The sequence below is a fragment of the Phascolarctos cinereus genome, unplaced genomic scaffold (assembly GCF_003287225.1).
Source record: "Phascolarctos cinereus isolate Bilbo 61053 unplaced genomic scaffold, phaCin_HiC Scaffold_726;HRSCAF=1367, whole genome shotgun sequence".
In the NCBI taxonomy this organism is placed as follows: Eukaryota; Metazoa; Chordata; class Mammalia; order Diprotodontia; family Phascolarctidae; genus Phascolarctos; species Phascolarctos cinereus.
Window position 1 is genome coordinate 399,833,185 of NW_027556098.1, and position 25,998 is coordinate 399,859,182.

At 46.2% G+C, this 25,998-nt stretch overlaps 1 protein-coding gene across 1 annotated transcript; it reads left to right on the top strand.

Moving 5' to 3' along the window:
* The first annotated feature begins 5,017 nt into the window (after window positions 1-5,017).
* On the top strand, window positions 5,018-19,395 carry LRRC47 (leucine rich repeat containing 47). Its single transcript, XM_020975436.2, has 7 exons — window positions 5,018-5,635; window positions 10,569-11,024; window positions 12,101-12,217; window positions 13,960-14,075; window positions 15,738-15,840; window positions 16,205-16,294; window positions 16,526-19,395. Exons 1-7 carry the CDS (start codon window positions 5,018-5,020, stop codon window positions 16,769-16,771), a joined length of 1,746 nt encoding a protein of 581 aa, XP_020831095.1. The 3' UTR covers window positions 16,772-19,395.
* The last annotated feature ends 6,603 nt before the right edge of the window (window positions 19,396-25,998 follow it).

Sequence of the window (25,998 nt, forward strand, 5' to 3'; positions counted from 1 at the left end):
ATTCACAGAAAATAGATTGATCTCAAAGACGGGAAGTGTAGAGAGAAAGAAAAGGAAGCTGTTGAAACAGTTCAGAGGTGGCAGCAACATCAAATGGAAAAGTTTTCCAGGAGAAAGAAAAGTTTCTTTGCATTTAAATCCTTTTCCTTTCTCTGGTTTATTGACGCATCTCAGTTTCTTAAGAGAATTAAGAAAAGTCAGCAGAGGGTGACTGAATTCCAGCTTCTTAGAGAAAACTATGGAATAATGCCTGAATCTACCCCACTCTCATTTTTTCCACTTTGTGTTCTTGCCCAAAATAACAGATTTAGTTGACAAGATAAAAAAAAAAAACTAAGGGTTGCTTTGACATTTAAGTTTGTATCCTATTTATTTTCTTTTTCTAAATATTGGTTTGAAAAAGATAATTTTTAGTGTGTTTTACCATAGAAAGTAGGGGGGGAGAGGGAAGGAAAAGCAATGGATATTTGATTAAGCAAAATTCAAGTGGCTAGGAGACCTCCATCCAGCTTGGCAATTAGCAGATTGTGTGGTGGCTCAAAGTATCTTATAAATTACATTTGCAATATGTATTTTAAAGATGGCTTTTTAAAAAAGTTTTTCAGAAGAAGGAAACCAAATGGAACCGAGACCTTCTCTCTCAATTAACATCTTTTATCTCCAAATAACCTGGTCACTTTGTGCCAGGGACTGTTGTGGCATTTTTCCCCCTCCACCTATTTCTCCACTTACCTCTAGAATAAGGTGAAATTAAAGAGACCTCAAGAAGGTCATACCCTGAGCCAGTCACACTGACTTTTGATGGGCAACATTAGTATTGTTGTCGTTGTTGTTAATGGTTTATGTTACACTACTTCTTTAGTGCAAATCATAGCTACTCATATGCTTTAACTTACTTATGCCTACTAGGAATCTCTCTGTCCCCCTGGGGTAAAGTGAAATTTTCAATATTCAAACATCATGGTGTCCCATAATTCACATCCATAACTTTAATTTATGTTCCATGAAAAGAAAAATTGGGATTTAGAAAGTCATCCAAAGTCATTTAGAAAGTTTGTTTCACTTTTTAGTTCATGGATTCTTTCTCTTCCCATTTCTCTCTCTCTCTCTCTCTCTCTCTCTCTCTCTCTCTCTCTCTCTCTCTCTCTCTCTCTCTTTCTCTCTCCCTCCCTTTCTCTCTCCCTCCCTCCCTCCCTCCTTCTCTCCTTCTGTCTCTCTCCTGATCTTCCCATTTCTTAGTGCAATGGTCTCCAAAACAATATGAAAAATATAAACAATGCAAGAGCCTATTAGTTTGAAAAAAAAAACATTGACAGTACAGAAAGTAGACATTTACTAGGCGAATTTCAAAAAAAAACCCTTTGCATAATTGGTAGATGGGATTGAAAAATGAGCATCATGATTTGGTAAGCATAACCAATGAAGTATTTCCATCCACTTGGATCTACATATATTGATGTATCTTTTCCAGCTATGACAGCCTTTAAATCAAATAACAAAATAAACTGAATAAAGAACCAGACTTTTTAACTGTTGTATCATAAAATTTCAAATCAAATTCCAAAGAAAATGAAGCATATTCAATCACATTACTCTCCGCAAAAATATAATTAATATTTTTGTGAGAATAAAAATATTTTGTACTCTTCATAAAATATTATTTTCAAAGTATTATTTCATCTTTATTTTATCCCTTAAAAATTCTCCGTTTGGTATAATGTATGTAACTATATGTATGGTATTTGTACAGTATTTGTACTGTATTACATACATATAATTTATAGGAAGAGACTAGATCTGTGATGTAATCAGTACAGTGAACTCCTGGATGAGGAAAGTCCTACCAATGTGGGGCTATAATTTCTCTGTAACTTAAAGTCTTAGAGAGTTGCCCAGGGCACTAAGAGTTTTTGACTTGACAGAGTTTTTGACTTGACAATGGTCACGTAACTAGCATATGTCAGAGGTGGGATGTAAATTCAGATCTTCATGGCTCCAAAACCAACTCTCTGTCTACACAATGCTCTCATACCCAATTAATTAATAAGTAAATACAAATATATTAGAAGTGCATGTTAAAAATTTTTATTGATAAAATCACTCAATAAAAAAAAAAGTTTAGAGGCCATTTTCCTAGGAGAAGGCACATGGAGACCCTAAAGTCTAAGCAGAGTTGCTGTGCCCTTCCCCAAAATAGGGCTGTCTTGATGGAGAGCCTGGAATCGTCCTGTAAATATGTGTTTCTTTCTGGTGCTATGACTGGCACACCCCTGATGATTGGGAGACTAGATTCCAAATCCATGATCCATCCAATCATGAGAGCCTAAGAGCTACTTTCCACATAAAGTGGAGAGCCAGTTCAGGTAGATGGGAATGTCTTGGGGAGCATCAGTGAGATCCCATGAAAGAGTACAAGAGTGGTGATCAGGAAATTTGTTTCTCTGACTGTGAGACCTTGGGTAAATCACTTGCTGCCTGTTTGCCTCAAATCTTCCTACATGTAAAACAGGAAAGGTGATGCATTCCCTTCTTCACAAAGATAATGTCAGAATAAGGGAGACATTTAGGAACATCATCTAAAAGTCCAACAAAAAAAATGTACAATGTTTAAAAAAGTGTTGCAAGAATTTTAAGGGTCCTTACTAGCCACTGCATGAATAATCTAGCTATGTGACCCAGAGTTTGGGTAAGACCAAGTAAGTTATTTAGGTAGGCTTAGAAAGCAGCTTTGGGGGAGATCAGGTAGGACACATAGACAGGCAAAGGTGGTTGGTTGTCTCTTTTTTTGTTTTGTTTTATTTTGGTAAGGCAATTGGTGTTAAGTGACTTGCCCAGGGTCACACAACTGGTAAGTGTTACGTGTCTGAGGCCTGATTTTGTTATAAAGATGACTCCAGACTCAGTTCTAAAGACTGGTGTCTCAAAGACTTTTTATTAAAGAGGTTGAAGCGCGTCCTTTCGATTCTCATGAGAAGCCAGCACACCCCCTTTGAAGGGGAGAGTGCATTGAGTACAGAAGCAAGAGCAAGCTTTATAATTAGTAATTGCCTAACTCCTCCCTTCTGGATCAGGATTGGTCCTAATCCTTCTGGGTTACAATCTTCCTTATACACCCTGTTCATATATTTTATATACATGTGATCCCCACCCCTTAACATAATGTGCCTAGAATTGTGTTGCCACTCCCCCCCCACCCTTGGACAGAGAAGTTAGCCTGTCTGTGTTGATTTCTTATCTACTTATGTGGAAACTTAATTCTTATTTCCCACAATTTGAACTCAGTTCCTCCTGACTCCAGGCCCTCTGCTATATCCGCCGCGCCACCTAGCTGCCCCTTGGTGGTGGCTGAGTGCCAAAATGAAATCACTATGCTACAGTCAAGTTATGGTCTGCCTGACTGGCTGATCAGACCGATATGTACACAGAAAGGCACATTTTTAGTAAAACAAAAAGGTTGCGTAAACTATTACAAATGCGTTTACATCAGACTAAAGAAAACAGTATCTTCTTTAACGGTCAGTTAGATAATTAGCATTCGTTAAACTCCTACTTTCTGACTTTTTAGATGGAATAAAAATAAGCAAGTGAGTTCCAGGAACTATTCAAAGTCTTGGGAGTTTTCCTGTGTAATGTAAAGTGATTGGGGAAGTGAAGGAGATATTCAGAACATGTACATCATAACAGCAAATACAGCGCAGAACGGAGCTGGTTATGTTCCCCCAAAAGCCCACCTTCGATAGAAGGAACATATTTTGTGCAATGGAATGTTGAGCTCATAAGTCCTGGCTCTGCTACTTACTTGCTGGGTGACTGTTGGAAAGCCCCTTCCCCAATTTGGGTCTCAGTTTCCCCATATGTAAAACGGCACAGTAATACCTATCTCGAGGTGCTGTTGGAAGGAAAGTGCTCTGTGAAAACTCAAAGGGCCACAGAAATGAGACACTATTATTGTTATTAGTATTATTTTGTAGTTGGGTGGCAATATCCACAAATCCCGGGGTGCCAGCTGGGAAACCCTTCCGGAATCACAATGCTACTAAACTCTTTAGTTTCCCCCTGGAGCTCTCCATGGTACTGCCCTTTGCGGGGCTGGCTCAGTAGAGTGGTCCGACTCTCTAGCCTCTCTTGGAGGTCTCTATGGTCAAAGCAACTCCAGTATTCATGGTTAACGGTATGACTCTCTAGCCTTCGCCTTCGTTCTCTATGGCAAACGCCCAAGCTTTAGTCGTAGTTCACAGTGTGACTCTCTAGCCTTCCTTGGAGTTCTCTATGGTCACGGCCCTTCCACTATTCATGGTTCAGGGTATGACTCTAGCCTCTTGGAGTTCTCAATAGGAAGTGCTTCTTCCTTATTTACAATGTGACTCTCTAGCCACGCACTGATACCAAAGCTTCCCCTTTCCCACGAGCGGAGGTGACTCTCCAGCGGGCCTTTCTTGGAGCTCTCCATGGTGATAGCTCCATTCTTTTTTTTAATGGTCCCACAGGTTCCGGTGCATGATGTTTCCATTTAGCCTCCAAGCGCTCTCTATGGTGGAGCGTTCCTGGCGGAAGGATGAACTACTTTCTATCCTCCCGTAAGTGTCTCTCTTGCGTTTCTATTCTATGACTTGAAGGAGACTTTCCAGCCTGAAGCTGTTTCTGTGTTAGAATCTTATGTTGCACCATCGGTCACGGTGGGGAGGCCTTGGCACCAACAACCGAATAGCGGCGCTCTAGTCCTCTCCTCCCCACCCCCACCTCCAGCAACGTGTAGACTCTCTAGTCATCTAAAGCTTTCTCTATGGTGAGGCAACTCTATTATTCCTTTATGGGCCGATGATCCACCCTCCGGAGCCCCCCCCTCCCCGTGGTGGCGCTCTAGCATTTCTTTATGGACCACGAAACACCTCTCTGGCCTCCCGCGTTTCTCGCTAACTTTTCCCACGGAAGTGACGCAGGCGAAGGGGGGGAGGGCAGGCGCGGCGCCCCGGAAGCAGTAGTGTCAGGCGGCCTGCGGTCGAGGTGGACGGGCGTCATGGCGGCGGCAGCGGTGGTGGCCGAAGCGCCGGAACCGTGGCCGGAGGTGGACCTGGTGGAGCGCGAGCAGCGCCGGGAGCTGCTGCTGACGGGCCCGGCGCTGGAGGAGCGTGTGCGGGCGGCGGGAGGGCGGCTGCCGCCGCGCGTGTTCTCGCTGCCGCTGCTGCACTCCCTCGAGGTGTGCGGCTGCGCGAGCCTGCGCGAGCCGGGCCCGGGGCTGGCGCGCGGCCTCCCGCGCCTGCGCAGCCTCGTGCTGCGGGGCAACGCGCTCGGGCCCGCGCTCAGCCCGGAGCTGGGCCCGCTGCCCGCGCTGCGCGTGCTCGACCTGTCCGGGAACGCGCTGGAGGAGCTGCCGCCGGGCCGCGGCCTGGGCCCCGCCGAGCCCCCGGCGCTGCCGCAGCTGCAGAGCCTCAACCTGAGCGCCAACCGCCTGCGCACGCTCCCGGCCGAGCTGGCGCGCTGCGCGCCGCGGCTGCAGACCCTCAACGTGGCGCGCAACCGCCTGCGCGCGCTCCCGGCCGAGCTCTTCGCGCTGCAGCTGCTGAGCGAGCTGGCCGCGGCCGACAACGAGCTGCAGGAGCTCAGCCCGGCCGTGGCGGGGCTGCCCGCGCTCAAGGTGCGCGCCCGCCTGCCGCGGGGAGCCGGCACGGGAGGGGGGAGGGAGGAGCTGCTGGGAAGACTGAGGCAGGGGCAGAGATGGGAAAGGAGGCCTGGAGACGGAAAGGGAGGTGCCCGAAGGCATGCTGGAGCTGAGAGCTGCAGGGACCTGCCCAGAGTGACCCCTTCCTCTAGCCCAGTCTGAGTACACGTCATTGACCTTGGAGACTTCAGACGATTGAATGGAGTCCGGTCCCTTCTTTTTAAAGAGAGAGGAGCGGACCAGCCCCTGCTTTATAACTTCCATGCCACCTCCTTTAGAAAGTAAATCCGGGAGGGCGTTTTTGTCTTTGCATCATCAGATTTAGAGTTGGAAGGAGCTGTCAAAGGCTGTCTCTCGGTCCCAGGGTTCTTCCAGGGTGAGTCTGCTAAGGAGTCCCACCCCAAGGCTTTACGTGGCTTTATCTGAGGAGGTGAAAGTGGCGTCAGATGCCAGGGAATGGAGTTGTAGAAGAGGAGGAGAGGCTGCAGAATCCCTAGGCCTGCTGCTCCAGAGTCCTTTGGTGCCAGACCTTTAGTTTGGTTCATAATACTGTAAAAAGCACCATCTAGAGTCTGAGGGCCTCCGTCCATCTGCCTCCAGTGCATGACCTCGGGTAGCTCTCCAAGGCCTCGGTTTTTTTTCTGCAACATCGTGAACCTCCTTTGGCAGCTTCTGGTGAGGCCTATGGAACCCTTGTCAAACTAATGTTTTTAAATATGTAATAAAATATGCAGGGTGACAGAAGAAATTAATTGATAAAAATTAAATTAATTGAAATACAATTATCAAAATTACAGATTCTAGTGTCCTGGACTTAAATGACCTTTAATGTCTCTGCCATCTCTAAATCTGAAATCCTGCGATTCTTTTTGCAGAGAATGTTTTGCTGTGAGGGAAAAAAAAATCAACCGAGAACCATTGATCTAAGTGAACCCCTTTACGGTAGTGACTGTTTTTGGCTTTTTATCTATAGCACCCAGCACAGTGCCACACCCAGTAGGCACATTAGTCTAACTTAAAGCCTCAGTGACTTCTGGGGCACTGAAGTTCAAAGTTTGCCACTGGTCCTAAAGCTAGTGTGTGTTAGGAGCTGGACTGAGCCCGGTTCTTCCTGAGTGGCTGGCCCTCTGTTCACTCTTCTCCCTTCCCAGTCAACCAGTAAAACTGTTTTGTTCTACTCTTGAATAATTTGTTTTAGGTAGCCTACGCCCTACCATCCCCAACCCTGAATCTCTCCCACCATCTGCCTTCTCTGCTCCTACTCACAGCACTGCTGAATAGGCTTCATAGACTTAGAAGTCTCTAGCATTGTTGACTGGGTCCACTTCATATGTGTCTCCTAATTTCAATTGGGCCTTTGCTTCATCGAGGCAATCCTTTGATTCTTTCCTGATCAGTTTTCTGTCCCTCTTTCCATATACTGCTCCAAGTCTTCAGTACTGTTCAAACCTCATCCTGTCCTATCTTCTTTTCTGGAGACCTCTTATATTTTACCAGTACGATCGATCATGACCATTTGCCATGAGCTCCCTCTTCTTTCCTTATGTCTTTTCTCTTGACAGTTAGTGGTGCAATGGATAAAGGGGTGGACCAGGAGTCAGTAAGACCTGAGTTCAAATCTAGCCTCAGACATTAGCTTTATGACCCTGAGCAAGTCACATAACTTCTATCTGCCTGTTTCCTTATCTGTAAAGTGGAGATAGTAATAGAACCTTCCTCACTGGGTTTATATGAGGATAAAATGAGACAATTGTGAAGTTCTTTGCAAAACTTAAATTTTCTCTTACCCCCTCCCCCCCATCAGTTGGGTCTGACACTTGGTGACCCCATTTGGGGTTTTCTTGGCAGAGATACTGCAGTGGTTTGCTGTTTCCTTCTCCAGCTCATTTTCCAGAACAGGAAAGATGAGGCAGACAAGTGACTTGGCCAGGGTCTCACAGCTACGAAGTGTCTTGAGGCCACATTTGAACTCAGGTCTTCCTAACTCCAGGCCCCAAGTCGTCCCCATCATTAAAAACCCTTCACTAGGTCCTGTCACATCTCCATTTCTCAGTCATACTTGTTGACGTCACTTTTTTTCTCTCTCTTCTATACTCTGCATTGTGGCTTCTAGCTGCGTCCTTCATGTGAAACTGCCCTCTGCAGAGTTACTAGTGACCAGGCTTAGCTGCCCACTCAAATGGAACGGCCTTTTCTTAGTCCTCACTTTGTTGACCTCGGCAGCATCTGACAGACACATTCTTCGTTCAGGGCTTTTGTGGCCGTGCTCTCTCCGGGTTTTCTACCTGACTCACCACTTTGCTCAGTCTCCTTCACTGGATCATTCTCTGCAGCGTGCCCCTAACGAGGGGTATTTCCTGAGTCTCTTATTTTTCTCCCACTTGGTTTCCGCCTCATCTCCTATGAGATCAGTGATCTCCGTTCAAGACTTGCAGGTCTGTTAATCCAGGCCCGTTTCCTCTCCTGAATTCCATGCTTATATCATCAACTTATTAGATACTTCAAACTCGGTGTGTCCAAAACAGCTCATTACCTTAAGTGAACCCCCATCCTTCTAGTCAACCACGTTCCTAGGCTTGGTGGCATCCTCAGTTCACGTCCCCTTCACCCCACATGTCCAGGGAGTTGCCAGATCCTGTTTCACATCTCCTGACCCCAGGTCCTCATCACCTCTCCCAGCACCCTATGGATTGGTCTCCCCAGTCCACAGACCTGCCAGAGGGCATTTCCTAAAGCAGAGGTCTGACCACGTCTCCCTTCTACTTGATAACTTTTCAGTGGTTCCCTAGTAACTTAAGGATCAGATAAACACTATGTTTGGCCTTTAAGCCTCCCCCCAGCCTGGTCCCGTGCTACCTTTCCTGCCTTATTACACGTTGCTCCCCTGCACGCACTAGTCTACCATCCAGCCAGGCTGGTCGGCCTGCTTCTAACATAGGCCTGTCACCATGCCTCTGCACAGGCTGAGCTCTCCCTCTTCGCTTCTGCCTCTAGTGTCTTTCCTCACCAAGATTACCTTCCTTCTGGTGACATATCTGTCATACCTATGTGTACATGCGTGTTGTTACTCCTGTTAGAAAGTAAGCTTCTTGAGGGCAGGGACTTTATGTCTTTGTATCCCTAGAGTTTGGCACAGAATTTTGCACAGAGGTGCTTAATAAATTCTGATTGATGACTTCATGCTGCCTCTCACCTTGTATAATGGGCAAACTGAAGCCCGTGGGTGGGGAACCACTGGCTGATGGCTCAGTGGGTAGAGGCTGGGCCTAGAGTCAGCAGGACTTGAGTTGAAATCTAGCGTCAGACATTTAACTAGAAGTGTGTCCTTGGGCTGGGAAAGTCACTTAACCTCTGCCTCATTTTCTTCATCTGTAACAATTGGCACAATAATAGCAGAGTTGTTCATCGTTTATCAGGCACTTATTAACACAGAGCCTGGTGAGTACCAAGGGCTTAATAAACGCTTGTTTTCTTTCTTCCTGTATCAGGCACTACCCTACATGGAGTCCAAAGACCTGGCCCTCCCCCGCAAGGTCATTGTGAGGCTTAGAGAAGTCAGGCCCCTCGGTGCCTCTCCTGAGAGGCTGCACTGCTGTGATTTCTGGATTCCTACCACTGTTAATGCTTTTCCATCCAGATTAGTACCAGTTATTCTTACCCTTTGTTTCTTTCCCTAAGCTGGCTCTCCATAGTTAAACGTTTTCCCCAAACCCAGTGATCATATTAGTATGCTTTTTTAAATCACCTTTTCATGGTTGTCACCCTCAGCAAGTCTGCTCACAGATGACAGAGCAACATTTTATTTAAAAATTAAGAGTTTAGTTGTTGTGGAGCTGTTTCAGTTGTATCTGACTCTTCTTTGGCCCCATTTGGGGTTTTCTGGGCAGAGATACTGGAGCAGTTTGCCATTTCCTTTTCCAGCTCATTTTACAGATGGGGAAGTTGAGGCAGACAGGGTTATGGACGTGCCCCAAGTCACACTGCTAGTTAAGTATCTGAGGTCAAGTTTGAACTCGGGTCCTCCTGACTTCTAGGCCAGTGCTCTATGCACTGCGCCACCTCGCTGCCCCACCTCAGTTTCTTAATCTGTAAAATGAGGGGAGGGTTGGACTGTGAGAACAGAGGTCTCTTCCAGCTCCAGGTCCTTGCTAATCAATGTGGAATTGACCTATCCCCACATAATCTGTCTGGTGGCTTAGCCTCAGCATAGGGGAACTCTGTAGATGAAGGATGGAGCAACTGTGTACAAACAAGATGTAGACAGGATAAACTGAGGACAGTCAGCAGGGGGAAAGCTGTGGAGTTGTAGGGGATTGAGAAAGGCTTCCTGTGGAAAGTGGGATTTAAATTGGGACTTCAGGAAGTGGAGGTGAGGAGGGAGAGTGTTCCAGGCAGAGGGGACAGAGAGAATGCCTGGAGTGGAGAGGTGGAGTAGTGCCTAGTTAAAGGGACAGTGGGGAGGCCGGTGTTTCTGGATATAAGAGAACAGGTCAGGGAGTGTGGCGTGAGAAGATTGGAAAGATGATGTTAGCAGGGAGGATCAGGTTAGGAAGGGCTTTGAATGCCAAACAGCCCTGCTGGAGATGATAGGAAGCCCGTGGAATTGATTGAGCAGACAGGGACACGGTCAGACCTCTGCTTTTAGCAAAATCCTCTTGGTGGCTGATTGGAGGATGGACTAGAGCAGGGGAGACTTGAGACAGACAGGACCTGCCCCCGCCCTCCTCCCCACCCCAGCAGCTGTTGCTGCGGCCAGGAGGTGATGAGGGCCTGAGCCAGGGTGGGGCCGAGGCAGAGGAGACAAGTGGGCTTCAGTGACCCCTGGGTTCCCTTCCAGCTCTAGACTGTGATCCCATAAGCTTAGGTCTCCTTTGCTGTCCCGTTAATCTCTCTTGTTTTACTTCCTCAGACTCTGGATCTTGCTAACAACCAGTTAAGTGAAATTCCCGGGGAACTTGCTGACTGTCCAAAGCTCAAGGAGATCAATTTCAAAGGGAACAAATTGAAAGATAAACGCCTGGAGAAAATGGTGAATGGCTGCCAGCCTAAGTCCATCCTGGAGTATCTTCGAGTTGGGGGACGGGGCAAAGGAAGGGGAAAGACTGACGGCTCGGAAAAAGAAGAAAGCAGGAAAAAAAAGAGGGAGCGAAAGCAGAAAAAGGAGAGTGGAGAGGGCGAGGAGGAGGAAGTGGAGGAAGTAAACAAGCTTCTCATCAGGATTCTGCATGTCTCTGAAAACCCCACTTCTGTGACTGTCCAAGTGAACCCGATGGTGAAGGACGTCCGTCCCTACATTGTTTGCACTGTTGTCAAGGGCATGAATTTGAGGCCAGGGAATGCTCTGAAGCGATTCCTCTCAATGCAGGTTGTATCCTGGGAGTTAGGCCCCCTTACTTCAGGCGGGCTTAGAGCAGAGAGCTAAAAGCGGGTGAAAACTCATTTAGGAAAATGAGATCGTGGGAACCAGTGGGTCTCAAATCCGCACCCCCGGAGTCCAGTTGTAGGAAAGTGTTAGTTGTTCCCTCAAAAACTGGGAAGGCTCCTTTTGTTGGTAAAGTTGTCTTAGCTTTCCCCCACATGCAAAACCTATTCCTTTTCTTAAACTGGTAAATTTAATGCAGTTAAACATCCCCTGAAGTTTGGAGCATTTTTTTGTATTTTCTAACTTTCTGCTCCAAGCTACAGTTTTAGTTGTAAATCCTCAGGGTGTGAGGATTGTTAAATTGTTATTTTGTTGTCAGATTATTGTTAAATTGGCAGGACGTCAACGGGCCTGATTTCTCTTGTTCCTTTTGACCTCTCCTCCCCCAAAACTTAAAGCTGCATCTTTGAGCGTAAGAAATATGTGGCTTTTAAAGGAATCTACCAGTCTTTCAACTAAAATCTTAACATGTTTTTACCAGACCTTTCCTCTAGGTGGCCAGAATCAGTTTTTTTACATAATACTAGGTTGTGAATCTGTACATTTACCATGAATTTTTTCCCTTAGTTGGATTGGCAGTGATCATAAAGCAGATTGTCAGAAACTTTGCTTTTGAGAGTATAAATATTTAGAGAAAGACCTGTTCTCTAACTCTTCCTCTAGGCCTATTTGCTTTAATTCAACCATAAGTCAGAGTTCAATGTTGGTTTATTGAGAACCCAGGTACTGTCTTCTACTTTAGATAACAGTGATGCAGGTGAATGTGAACAAAGAAGACCTTTTTCTGTTAAGGTTAAGTAACTAATTTCAATAATTCCATTAAATTTTTTTCTCAATAAGACAAGCCATTCATTGGTTGTAGAGAGGGGCTGTCCTAATGGAGGGTGTTGGAAACTTAGGTTACCAGTGTCCAGTCACTGAGTTGTTGGCGTGGAGCCTTTGGATTCAGAGATCATTTTGACATTTTACTTTTAGAGCGACCTTAATGTCTTGATAATCCCTTTGAATTTATGTTTTAGACCAAACTCCACGAAGATATCTGTGAGAAAAGAACAGCAGCAACGATAGCAACTCATGACCTTAAGCTGATCAAAGGCCCTCTGGTCTACAGAGCACAATCTCCCCAAGAGCTGAAGGTGCGCGATTGCATGGTTGCTTCTCCTGTGGGCATGTGATGTTTCCAACAAAATGTTAGGGTGGGCTATATTTGGATGACAGTATAAGACTGAGTGTCAAGAGCCTGTGATTTTGTTGGTACGAAAATGCCCTCCTCTGATGCAGATCGCAACTTGTCTATCGCTTTAAGTTTTAGAGTTGCCTAAGGCTCGATTCCAGATTGTACTGTAGCCCCACTACATTTCCAGTCCTTCACATATTCTGAGAAAAACCTAAATATTTTCATTTATGAATCCTATTACAGGTGTGTGTATGTGTGTGTGTGCGCACGCCTGTGCGCACCACACAAAAAACCTCGGTCTCACTCATGCTTAAAACTCGCTCCCTAAAAAGTTAATTAAAAAAACCCTTACTCCCTTCTCTTCTTTTTCCCTGCCCCCAAATCCCACCAGGTTATGTTTAGAGATGACTTTGAAATCAATTGCTTAAACTCCCAGATTCCATTCCAAACAAAGTAGTCATAGTAAGGTTTCCCTCTTGTAATCTTGCACATTTTTGCTCATTTTGAAACAAGGAAGAACTTGTAGGTGTTGGGTCTCTATCCAAGTTCACAACCCTCTCATTTGGTATACTCCACACCTCTGTTAAGAGGTTTCCTCATAACCTGCCCTTGTTCTTCTAAATTCTTCCCTAGCATAGCATCAGGGTTACCTGAGGATCCCTGAGGTTTTGGCAGGGAAGTCGTTTCTCCTGGGCATACTTCACCTAACTTGACCAGCTCAGGTGTTGCTGTTCCTTCTTTCCTTTGGCCCTACTTCCTCAGATCTGATAACCTTCGGGAATTCATTAACATGCTTACCTCCAGGTTAAGGTTAGTCTGAAAGGTATCCATATCCAACCCATCCCTTTCCTGTACATTACTCACAGTGTTTGGAAATTGAGAGTCTCCAGAGAGTGGGACTGGAAAACCAGAGGCTCGGCGTGCTTGCCAGTCAGAGGGCAGGTGGTGTCCGAGGTCTGGTTGCAGGCTTCTGCTCTTTTCTTTCCATTCCTTTATTGTCCCTAGTTAATGATTTTCTCACAAGTAGAGCTTGGGTTTTTTTCCTAAGGCACTCATGGGTTTCCTATGGTTCTGACTTAGCAAGTTGTATGCTCTGTTTTATACTAACTAGGCTTTGATTAAATTACCACATTTAGAAGCTTTTTAAAATAATGGCTTTTGTACTAGTTGATTTTCTTTGGAAACTTGTTTTAAGAATGAATGAATTTTTTGAGCTACGAGTTAACAGGAAATTATCTGGTATTAGAAAGTTGTGTGTATCCTAGAGTGTTGGGGAACATAGCAGGAGTGAAGCCTCAGGTGTAAGAATATTTGTTACGTGGGACATAGTAAAGAATCAGTATCATAGGATTATGATATTGTAGAGTAAAACCAGAAGGGGACCTCAGGCCATAGAATCCAACCTGCAGAGGTTAAATGGCTTGCTCTGGGTCACACAGGATTGTTAAGGGAGCTGGGATCTGAACTCAGGTCTTCCTGACTCCATTTCCAGTGCCCTCATTGCTCCACCACACTGCCTCTCCAGAAGCCTAAGGCTTTTAGTAACTGTCAGCTCGGAGAGATGCCTCCCATCCCCTTAGAAAACTGAGTAAGGTGTGAGAGAGAATGGGGGGGGGGGTTGTAGCATCTTAGGTTAGATCAGCTGAGTTCCCAAAGTTGGCAGTATCAACTCAGTCATTTTGTTTCTTTCCCATTTGGTAGATTGTCCCCTTGGGACGGAAGGAGATCAAAGCAAAGGACCTCGTCCGACAATTGCAGCTGGAAGCTGAGGAGCAGAGAAAGCAGAAGAAAAGGCAGAATGTCTCAGGTTTGCACAGGTCAGCCCCTGCTCCCTCCCCTCACACTCTCAGAACAATGGAGGGAGGAAGGGAGAGTTCTAAGGGAGAAGGATAGAGGAGAGAAGTGAGTGACTTGCAGCACAGATGGTGGAGCTAGGCCTCAGAGGGCGCTTTTTGTTTACACGTTGCTCGTGCTCGAAGAATCAAGGTCCAGTGCTGGCTTTTATTTATTAAGTTTGGTTTTATTTTCTTAATTAGTAAAAATCTTCATTCTCTCCTTCCCCCCACCCCAGTCAAAAACCAAAGACAAACAAAATCCCTGTTACAAGTGTGTATAGCCAAGCAAAACAAATGTTCACGTTGGCCATGTCCAAAAGGGAACTACAAATACATATGTATTTATGTTTGTCTCATTTTGCCCTGAGTCCTTTGCATCCCTCACCTCTGTCAGGAGGTGAGCAGTGTGTTTCATCATTTTTTTTAAACAGGGCAATTCATTATATGTTTATTTTGAGTTCCAAATTTCTCCCTCCCTCCCACACCCAAGGAGAAGGCATGCAATATATCAGTTACAAAGTTAGAGGCAGGTCTAGAACCCAGGCCTCCTGGCTTCAAAACCAAACTTCTCTATACTGGGCTTCCTCTCTTTTAGTTTATGAACTGAAAACAACTGACTTGCAAGTTAGAAAGTAAATATCTGAAGGTACTGTTATACTAGATGTCGATTCTCACACGCCCATTTAAAAATTATCTCCATAAATGCTAAAGATATGGACAATTCGGAATTTGCAAGTGAAGTAAATGGTCTTATTCCCAGATGGGCTTTTGCCATACTCTCCTCACGTATTAGAAACATTGTGAAAATTAAGAGCTTCTTTTCAGACACCCAGGAAATGTCAGGAGATGCTTCCTGGTCTAGGTTTGGTTTTTTTAAATGAGCAGTAATCATTTTGGAGGTTAAAATACTAGGAGGAAATGAAGTTTTTTCAGCTAACACCTCCCAAATAATTAGGAAATGTTGTTACTGACAAGGATCAGAAAAATTCTAAAATTATGTGGATGAAAAAAACTAAAACTCTGACTTTTAAAACTCATGAATCTGGAAGGTCCAGCTAGGTACCCACAGTGCTGGGAAGACTGGTTCTTTTTACCCAGACCCCTTATTTTGGTCAGGATGTCTTAGCCAGGTCAGGGTTCTTGCACATGCTTTAATGAATAAGATGCATTATTAATAATTACCACCTTGTTTATGGGTAAATAGGGATAGGGACTGGACCTTGTATTTCATAGTATGGAGAACTCACAGGGTGAGGACATTACCTTCACCAGTGGAGGTCAGCAGCTTCTCTGTAGCTTAGAATTTTTGCCTGCCCAGTATCCTACAGGCACTGTGTGTCAGAAGCCAGACTTCTGACTTTGAGGCCTGTTCCCTGTTCATTAAGCCGCACTGCCTCTCTTGGATGCATATACATTTATCTAAACTGTTTATTCTCTGCCATGTATCAGAAGCTTCCTTCTTGTCATTATGCTCTTAATTTGTTCAACAGACCTTTTTTCAGTAGATTATAGGATCATTGAGTTAGAGTTGGGTCTTACAAACTTCAGCCCAGGCCCTTTCTGGATTGCTACACTTCAGTGATTGGGGTCCAGGTGGTTGAATAATTAACTGTGATGCCCCTGTTTTTTTTCCTTCTTTGGCAGATACCTTCACTTATTAGATGGAAAAGAAAACTACCCTTGTCTAGTAGATGCAGATAATGTGGTTATTTCTTTTCCACCAATAACAAACAGTGAGAAGACAAAGGTATGTGTGACATCATAAACATGTATTATAAATGTCTTATGCTGTTATGTCATGGATAGGTAAATGCATCTACTGAAGAGTTATTAATACTTGATGATTAAAGTATTCTTATAATTCCACAACTGTGTTTAGTAGTAAACTGAGGCAGAGGAAAACTTTATCCTATGTTAAGTAACTGTCGATGATACGAAACAGAAAACTCTGCAATGCATCATTCCACACCAGTGTTTTCTGTTAGGAGACATGGAACTTTTTTGGCTTCTAGAATTGCATTCTGTACCTTCTTTTAGAGTAGAAATTGCAGGTGTTGACACCCATTTTTGACAGCATTCACTTTTTCTGAAATCTTTTGCAACTTCTTTAGATTAAAACAACAACCTCCGATTTATTTCTGGAAGTGACAAGTGCTACAAGTCTGCAGATCTGTAAAGATATCATGGACACCCTCATTTTGGTAAGAAGCCTAGTAAATCAAGTACATTAACTGTCTTTGAGAAGTAGAAATAGCTTTAGAAGTGATGGGAATTTTGTCCTCTGGCTTTCTCAGTCTTTACATTTGACACATTTACTTTCTACATTGGTTTATAGAGAAATGTTAACTGCTTCATGTCCTTGGGATTATGAAGCTGGAAAGGGCTCTAGAGGTCGCCTCATTCTTTTAATTAAAATGATACTTCTTTTGCAGAAAATGGCAGAGCTCAACAAATTCACTTTAGAAAATAAAGAGGAGCAGTCCCTCTCTGACACGGAAGCCGATGGTGTTTCTGGCCCATTCAATCTCCAGTCTAATCAGAATGCTGAAAAAGATAGCAGTTCTCCGTTAATCGTGGAGCAGGTTCGAGTGGTGGACATGGAGGGAAACTTAAAAGTTTTGTATCCTTCTAAGACAGATCTGGACATAACTGCTTCCCATATAACCATCATCCGTTGATGGAGATGGCCACAGTTCTCAGCAAGCTGTTTGTAAAATACTTGTCATTTTGGCCTATTGGACAGGAGTTTGTATATGGTATAATTAAATTATTCACTACATTTTCCACCCCCAAATTTTATAAAAGAAGATAGGTAATAGTTCAGTTTCCAAAGCTACGTCTGCTCAGTTCCTTCTCTCGTGACAGTGAAGCTGTCTCTTCTTGATGCCAAAAGTGAAAAACCACGGAATCTCAGAGGCCACCTAGTCTAATCATATACTTGTAAAACTCAGTGTTATGGTTGTTTTGGTTTTAAGGCACCAAAGGGCTGGTTTCATCCATCCTTTTCATGAAATTTAAATGGATTTTGAAATGAACTGAGTAAGATCAGTGTTCTGGTATCATGACTTCACAGCCCAAAAGTGTCTGCTTTTAAAAGCGGGGGGGGGGGACCTGCACCCTCATCCTTGGGTTCGGCCTTTTGCCTGAGTCCAAGTTTTACAGAACAAATCCTTTTATTACTGGTGTTTATTCTGTGAAGTTTGGATTCAGTCAGAGCTGAACTTGAAGACCTAGAGGGCCCCATGTGGCTTCCAGGCCGCAGGTTCGCCACCCCTAGACTACAACATTAGGTTTAAAATTGGGAGGGTTTTAAGAAGTATAAAATTATTCTTTTACTAGAGATCATCTTTGTTAAAAAGGCAGACTGACTTTATGACAGTAGTACAGCTTAAAAGTACTGAGTTAAACTTTAATTTCCACTATGACAGTACCTTGGAATAAATCATAATTTTTGTAAGGAAAGAAGGAATAAGGAAAATGGAGTTCGTTTGATCTAATTCTTTTAGCTAATAATGCTGTTAAGAATGCCTTTTGCTCTGTTAAATTATGAAAACTGTAGCCAAGCAGTGTAGTTAGCCTCAAAGCACTGACATATGAAGGTGTTCTTTCTGTGACTACAGAAATAAGCAGTGTGGGACCTGTGGGGTGGGAATGATCAGAGCCCTCGGTCAGTCACTGGGGGCGTGGGAGGGTGTGGTCCTAACCTGTGTCTTGTGTGGGTGTTTGAGGCAGGGCCGGTGTCTCCCTATTTAGGTTGTTCGAGCAGTACTCACTCATCAATAGGGGGGATCAGTGCAGACAAGTGTGCCTGGAGGAGCCCTTTCTGGCCTACTTACAGGAAGGAATCTAGGAAGGTTTTAACGTTGAAATATAATCAAAACTGACTCTGGTGCCCTACCTCCCTTTGTCTCTTTTCACACCCCTACTGGGGCTGTGTTCTTTCTTTAAAGACAGCGGTTAAGCAGTTATTTCCCTTAGGTAGTGATAAAGAGAAGACATTCTCTTCTAAAAAGTACCAGGAAGCCAGAAATCTTAAACGAAGCCTGCATGCCAAAAGCTGAATGGCTCTTCTCCTTCATTTGAGCAGTTTCCCACTTTAGTCCTGGATGTGTTTATGCACTTCATGGGGTGGGCATGCCCTCCTCCCCCCACCACTGATGCAGGTTGCAGCTCTCATAGATAGTCCTCAGGAGTTACTGTGGCCAAAAAAGACAATGAAATCTCTTAGTGGCCATCGTCTTCCAAACGCAGTGAGGCTGGTTCTCATGGAACAGACACACTATCTGCCGTTGGCCCAGCATTTGAAGCTTTTCCAGCTTGGTATCAGACCTCTGTGCTTGTGCTCTGCTGGCAAAGGTTTTAGGCCCAGGGTCACCTTCGTGCCACCATTGGAGGGGAGCTTAGCAGGTAAGATGTGTCTGAGTACCCCAAAATCTACCAGTTCTGGAGTAATTGGAGGCTCAGTTTGCTCCAGATCAGGACATGTGAAAGGAAGTCAGGCTTGCTGCCTTAAAATTAGTGTCAATTAGCAAACTGGCTGCCTTCGATAAAAAATAAATAGCCATCAACGAGGGTCCTTCGGGTCATTCTCCATTGAAATTGTGGGAAGTTATGATTATTTGTGCCACAGACCAGTGTCCATAATCCCAGTGACAAGCCTAGTGACCAGCAGCACCAAATAGCATTTTCTAACAAGGGACCCTTGTTTGCCTGCCCTTGGTGGAATATTAACTATTGATGTCATCTGTAAGTCTCCTGCTTTGGAGCCTCCCTGGTCATGTATTAGCTATTCATACTGTAAATAGAAGGGGTTCACGATCACATTCTGACTCCTGGTTGCAGACTTGGGCCCTGGGTAGAAGGTTGAGAAAATAAGATTCATGATTGCTGAATTGTTCCATGCCAATCTGGATTATGGTTTTCCCCTCTGTATCTTGTTTTTGCTTCAAACTCTGCTGATGTAAAGGATGGCTTACCCCTTGATGTCACTGTTGGGCTTTCTGGGGAAGCAGAGGCTGCTAATGAGCACTGTCTACTCCTTAGAAAGTATTTTTGGGTGCAAGACCCAGCAAATGGACGGCAGGGAAAAAAACCACTTGGGGGCCAGCAGCTGCTGTTCTCGGCCTTCCATGTGTGGGCATCACCAGCCTATCAGCTGCCCGTGTCACAGCTATGTCCAGTCGATTAGTCAAAGTCGGCCCTGTTCTGAGAGCCTGCGCAGGTGGTCTGAGGGAGGGGAAAGAAGGGCCCTACTTGGCTTCTCTGTATCAAAAGGATTCAATAAAATCTGTAACAAACCGAATCTTTTCTTTATTAGCATGTTCTTTTGGTTCTGGGACAGAAACCCAGGACATTCATTAAGTACCTGCCGCGTGCCAGGCATGCTGTTTGCCTGGGATGTTAAGATGAATAAGCGCTTATATTCTGCCCAGGGCTTAGGATATGAATGCAGAATAGGGAGTAACAATGAAGAATGAGGATGGTGGAAGCCCCCACAACTAGGGGGATCCTTGAGCCAAACTTCAGAAAAAGGGAAGGATTCTGCAAGACCAGGAGGAGGGAAGGGTGTTCGGTGAGGGGAGTCCAGAGTGGGGGTGGAACGTCAAGCCGGAGGACAATAGTCTTAGTTTGGCTAGAACGTGGCGTTTGTGAAGGAGAACTGACCCAGGCTGAGAAAGGCTTCAGGTGCCTGCCTGAGAAGTTGGCATTTCTCTGTAGAAGCAAGAGGTCAGCGTTGCCAAGGATCTGGTGTTCTTCCTGGTAGATGGCCTACTGTAAGAGCCAGAATATCTCCTTAGCACCTAAGACTTAGGTCACAGGATCGGAAACTGAGCTTTTAAGGGAGCTTGGAGACTGTTTAATCCAACCCTCTCATTTCACACATGAGGAAATGGGTAGGAAGGATAAAAATGAGTTTCTCGGGGTCACACAGCCAAGTGTCAAGCTGGATTTGAACCCAACTCCTGGCTCCAATCCAGCACTGACCATTGTGCCAACTGCTTCATGGGTGTGGCTTGTGTGAATGCAAACTTTCCCAATTAAACCATCACCCTGGTAGTGATCATTAAATAACAGATTTAACTTTTAAAAAAAGTCCAAAGGGTTAGGAGATAGTATTCCATGTGGAAGGGGCCAGTATTCCATGTGGAAGGGGCCTTGAAGCTTCTCAAATCTAAGCCCTTAGTGCTTAGCACAGTGCCTGGCACCTAGCAGGCACTTAGGTTTATTGATTGGGAGTCAAGATGCTTGGGTACATTCACTTAGAAGCTACAACGTTGCGTTGTAGCAGGAAGAGTTCTTGCATACAAAGTACCCTTTCCTCACCTGGCTGTAACCGGGTAACATTTCAGGACACCAAGCTTTCCTGAGCTTCAGTGTGCAAATGTAAAGTCGGGGTGCTGCTTACATGCCTTACCTGCAGAAGGGATGTGTGCTAACGTGCAGAACGGTGCATGCATTTTTGGACGTGACCAACGTGGGAATTTGTTTTGCTTAAGGAAGCATATCTGTTACAAGGGTCTTTTTTTAATAGGAGGGGGAAAGAAATATTTGCTCCCCTCCCCCACCAAAAAAAGAAAAAACCTTCCCCTGAAAAAACGGCCTCAGTCTATGAAATAAGGTGGAGCTAAAATCTAGCCTTAAGAAATAATCCCCTTAATAAAAGGATTTGTTCTGTAAATTAGACTGTCAAAAAGGCCAAACCCAGGGACTTGTAAGGCCACATATGGCCTCGAGGCTGCAGGTTCCCCACCCCTGGTCTAGATGACCTCTAAGGACCCTTCCAACTCTTAAGGAGGTGAAGCTCGTTTCCCAGGGGTCTCCTTTGCCCCTTTCCCAAATGCAGGTCCCAGTGACCTCCGCTGCTAATGCACCTGGTGGGAGGTGTCCCCATCCCTGGTTTCTTGTGCCTTGAGGCAGGTCTAGCTCTGGCCCAGGGTACAGATGCTGCCAATATGCGGAGAGCTGAACTTCCCAGAGCTAATTGGGCCCCACTGCATCCGGAGGCGAGCGCACATCTTCCCGCTCGTCCACCAGCCGAACTGCTAGGCCAGAGTAGAAAGGGCAGAACCAAGCCTGGGCGCAGGGGGTGCACCTAAGCGTCCGGAGGGGCGGCCCCGCCAGCGAAGGAAGGCCCTTCCAACCTGTCCACCCACTCCTTCCCTCTCTCCACTCCCATTCCCATCCCCCTCCCTCTCTCTGGCTCCTGGCTTTGAAACCCTCAGCTCTTCTTCCTGTTACCCGAGCCTTTCCAGGCAGGTGGGGCTGGGGCGCACCCACCCACTCCATGAAGTGGGACAGCCTGTGGGACAACGGACCAGAGTTTCGCTGACTAGCCCTCACCGCAGAATCTGTCGGCCTTGGAGGCGGCCGAAGCTGAGGTCTGGGCCCGGGAGCCAAACCATGGCCCTGGGCGGTGGCCTGCAGCCCCAGCGACGCGCCGGCGGCGATCGGCGGCAGGCTGGCGGCCCCACGGTGGACGTGCCCAACCGGGGCGCTCGAGCCCCAGAGCGCAGCCACCAGCCTGGTCGGCTCTCTCTGGCCGCCCCGATGGCACCCCTGGCTCGTCTCCGCCTCCCACCGCCGAGCCAGGGGGCTTTTCTGCCTCCCCTGGCTGGCTCACCGGCTTCGGCGGCTGCCCCGACGACGGTGCGCGTCTGGGAGCTGGGCGCTGCCCGGCTGCTGCGGCGTTCAGATCCCCGAGCGTCTCCCCGCCGCGCCCAGCCGCCCCGGAGCGCTCAGCCCAGGCAGCCCCGAGGGGCCACAGCTCAGGGATCCAAGCTATCACTGCTGCTGCTGCGGCCGCCCCCCGCGCCTCAGCCTGGCTTGGCGGGACCCTTGGGAAACAACAGCCCTGGAGAGGGGTCTTCCGAGCCCGGCTACTACAGCGAGAAGCGCATCTGGGAGTGGATCAATCAGGTGAACCGCATCCTATTCTCTCCCTCGGGGGTTTCAGGACCTCCGGAACAGGACAAGTCCGTCCGAATGGCGTACCAGGACACCGGGGCCCTCCCACTCGCCAGTGCTGGAATCCGAGAATGTCAGAGCCGGAAGGGGAGGAGTGCAACCCCCTCATTTGACAAAAGGGGAAACTGAGGCCCAGAGAGAGCCCAAGGTCGCACAGCTCCTTGGTGGCAGGCAGAAGGACACAAGCCGTTGATCCTTCTATTTCACATGTAGCCAGGCTCCTCCCTCATCCCAGGATGTGAAGCACTTGTTGGCCCTTTCCTCTTGCAGGGGGCTTAACAAGTCGGAAAGCAGAGCCGAGGGACTCTTGCACAAATACCTGCTTTCCCTTTACTGCCGGGAAGGAGCAGGGGCTTTTGGTGAGACACTGGGATTAGGAGCAGGAATGTCCTGAGGAGCCAGAGAAATTCAAGGCTTTCCTTAGTTTCCAGTTTGGGGTCTGCTTGGGTGGGAATTTCCCTGGCAGCACCAACAGGCTTTCTTTCACACCATCCCATGGCCAGTAAGGAGGCAAAGGCTGTACAGGGACCCAGCTCTTCTTGCCTCCAAGGCCAGCTCTTTATAACCTAGTCCAGCTTTGTATCCCATCTTTTGTTTCCATGCTAAGGGGATCGCTGCTAAACCAAGCATTCTTTGACCTGCAAGGATGCCCAAAGTCCTTCTATGTGTACCCTGAATCTGTGGACTCCTCTGTCTCCCTGTGGCTGGAAAACACCATTGGGTGACCTAGCCTTAATCACTGTGTAATCAGAAAGCCTTTCCTCCATGCCAGTATGTGGGGGGCCTTGTACGCTGGAGTTCAGTGGTCCCTAACCTGCACACTTGTTACCTGAGACTTAACAGTCAACAGTCTTCTGAACAAAGATGGAGGACCTACAGACATCAGGTTGGCGTTTCTGTCTGGTTGTTGGAGAAACTTGGACCCCGCCAGGCGCTTTACCTTCTCATGGAGAAGTTATTGATATCTTAAGACCCAGGATGAGACTGACCCCTCCCCTGCAGACCTTTGAAGCCCTCATGCTGGTCCATCTCTTTTCCAGACTCCCGAAGGGTGGGATCTCAGCCAGGGACTCCCAAGCTTGGGCAGTGGACTTAGCTGTTAGCCACCATCTGAGAGCTCTCACCTCCCACATAGTGTGATATGGCTATTTCTGAACCAGCTGCCTCCTGGTGCCACCAGGGTTACTGACCACAGCCATCGCTAGGTAACCCCAAGAAGGTGCCAGGGTCTCCTAGCTCTGAAACACAGAGCTGTCAGTCCCAAAGGCAGGATCCAGAAGCACAGAGAATTCTATCCACTGGGGAGCTGGGTTTGAGCAGCCCCTGGGCTCTTGAGATCTCAAACCTAGGCTCAGAAAAAATGGAGAGTACCAGGAAGAGCCAGAAACTTGTGGACTAACCTTAGGAGATCAGGAGTGGGTAGGGAATCAGTCTTATTTTGCATTGGGGTTGGAGGGTGTTGGGAATGTCTCAGCCCAGAAACCCTAAGATCCTCCTGGAGAGTAATTCGTCTTGCCAACATCCTTTTGACTGGAGATCAATAAACCAGGAGGCAAAGCTAGAAGATTAAGAAGGTATTATCAGCTGATGGACAGCTGCCAGTTAAGTTAGCCAGCAACTCCACAGAGCTGAGGAAGATATACACAGACATACAGGATTTTACATGGCCTTGGGGCAGATGACAAAAGGAACCTATCATGTGAAGCGTTGCCACTTTATTTGTGAGGTTGAGTAGTAGGGAAAACATGTCAGGTGCTTAGAAGAGGGAGAATGTTTTAACTTTAATAATATTGCTCAAGATTTGGTCTGTTTGGGGTGAGGATGGGGGTCATGTTTCCTGGTAGTAAATCTCATCATGAGGGGCAGGAGGTCTCATCAGCTGTGTAGGTGGGACCAGATATACTATCTGGGTGGGTTTTGTTGTTCAAGTGTTTTAGTCATGACCCCATTTGGGGTTTTCTTGGCAAAGATACTGGAGTGGTTTGCCATTTCTTCTCTAGCTCATTTTACAGATGAGGAAACTGAGGCAAATAGGGTGAAGTGACTGGCCTAGGGTCACACAGCTAGGAAGTGTCTGAGGCCAGATTTGAACTCAGGGAGATGAGTCTTCCTGACTCCAGGCCCCACACTACCCACTGTAGCACCTTAGGCTGCCCATCTAGGTGGGACCAGAGGTTTAATTAAGATAGTACAGGCTTTTCTTTGAAATGGAATCAGAATAAAATGATTTTGGTCTGTACACAACCCTGCAGATTCCATTTCTTTGACATCTGAGGAAATATCCCTCAGACTCACAGCACCCAGATTTTGTACATTTCTTCCATAGGGGAAAGAGGAAGGAATAAGGAGATAATAATAGCTTACATTCACATAGCACTTACTAGGTGCCAAACACTTTACAGTTATCTCATTTGATCCTCATAACAACCCTGGGAGACAGGGGCTATTATTATCCCGATTTTACAGATGAGGTTAAGTGACTTGCCCAAGGTCACACAGCTAGTAAGTGTCTGAAGCTGGATTTGAACTCAGGTCTTCTGACTCCAAGCCTGGTGCACTATATACTGCACCGCCTAGCTCCCTAATCCTGGCTATTGATTTGGGGGAACAGAAGAGTTTCCTTGTATGCTCTTTTTTCTTGTTTTGCTTTTTTGGATGGGGCAATTGGAGTTAAGTGACTTGCCCAGGGTCACACAGCTAGTAAGTGTCAAGTGTCTGAGGCTGGTTTGAACTCAGGTCCTCTTGACTCAAGACCCGAGCTCTATCCACTGCGCCACCTAGCTACCCCTTTTGTATGCACTTTGAAAGAAAGAAAGGAAAAAGATGAAAGGGTAATATGTGCCATCTGGACTCTGCCTCTTGCGTCTTGGCTGACTGTAGGGAGGGATGTTGCTCCTTCCTTCAGAGGCAAACTTTGCTGATCTTCTGGTGAATCCTGACCAAGCACCCAGCTCCTACTCCACTGCACTCAAGGGAGACCACAGTCCCCTAAAGGGAGGGGGGAGAGACTCTAGCCAAGAAAACCCTAGGGTGAGGGCTTTGCACCTCAAAGTCATTTCCAAATTGGCTCATTTTTCACCAAGCTTGGCCATTTATGCTGCCTTCCTATTATGGGATTTCCTTGTCCAGTATTCATAAGACCAGAAGTGGCTGTAGGGGCCATCTTGTTTTACAGATAAGGAAACTGAGGCCCAGACAGATAAAGGTAGTCACTGAAGGTCACAGAAGCAGGATTTGAACCCAGCACCTCCAACTCCATAACCAGTGCTCATCTTGCTGTACAATGCTGCTTCTCCACTGACATCAACCAGAGTAAAATAAAAATTATTCTCTCTCGTCTCTCCTGGACTTCTGTTTGTTGTTGCCCTTCAGGTGCTGTGAAACCTGATCGAATCAGCAGCTACATGTGGCTGTAAAAGGCTGACCTTTCTTGGAAGAAGTGGGGGACTTTGGGTTTCTCCTCTTCCCCTTTCTTTGTTACCAGAAATAGCTTGGAAAAAAAATAACAAAACAAAACAAAACAAGAAAAAGCATGGGCTTCCTCTGGATCGAGGACAGGAGAGGGATGTACTTGAAAATTATGATGTTGTAAAAAATGAGGATGTGGCTTTTTAAAAAGCCATAAAAATTTAAAACAAAAAAGCTGAATTTAAAGAACTCTATGTCCTTTAAAAGAGAACTTGGGATCATCTGATCTAAACCTCCCAAGTTCCAGACTGGGGTAGCAATTTGACCAAGGGGACAGCAGAGCAAAATTATAAAGTCAAACCCAGATCTTCTGTTCTGGCCCCTTTCCTTTCCACCACACTGCCCAGATTTTATCACATTCAAGTTTAGCATGAACAAATTCAATGAGAACAAAGAAAGAATTGTGGGGGCAGAGGAGAGGAGACTCCCCAGCATCGATAATGTCACTATATCACAGTGGGTGATGGTGGGG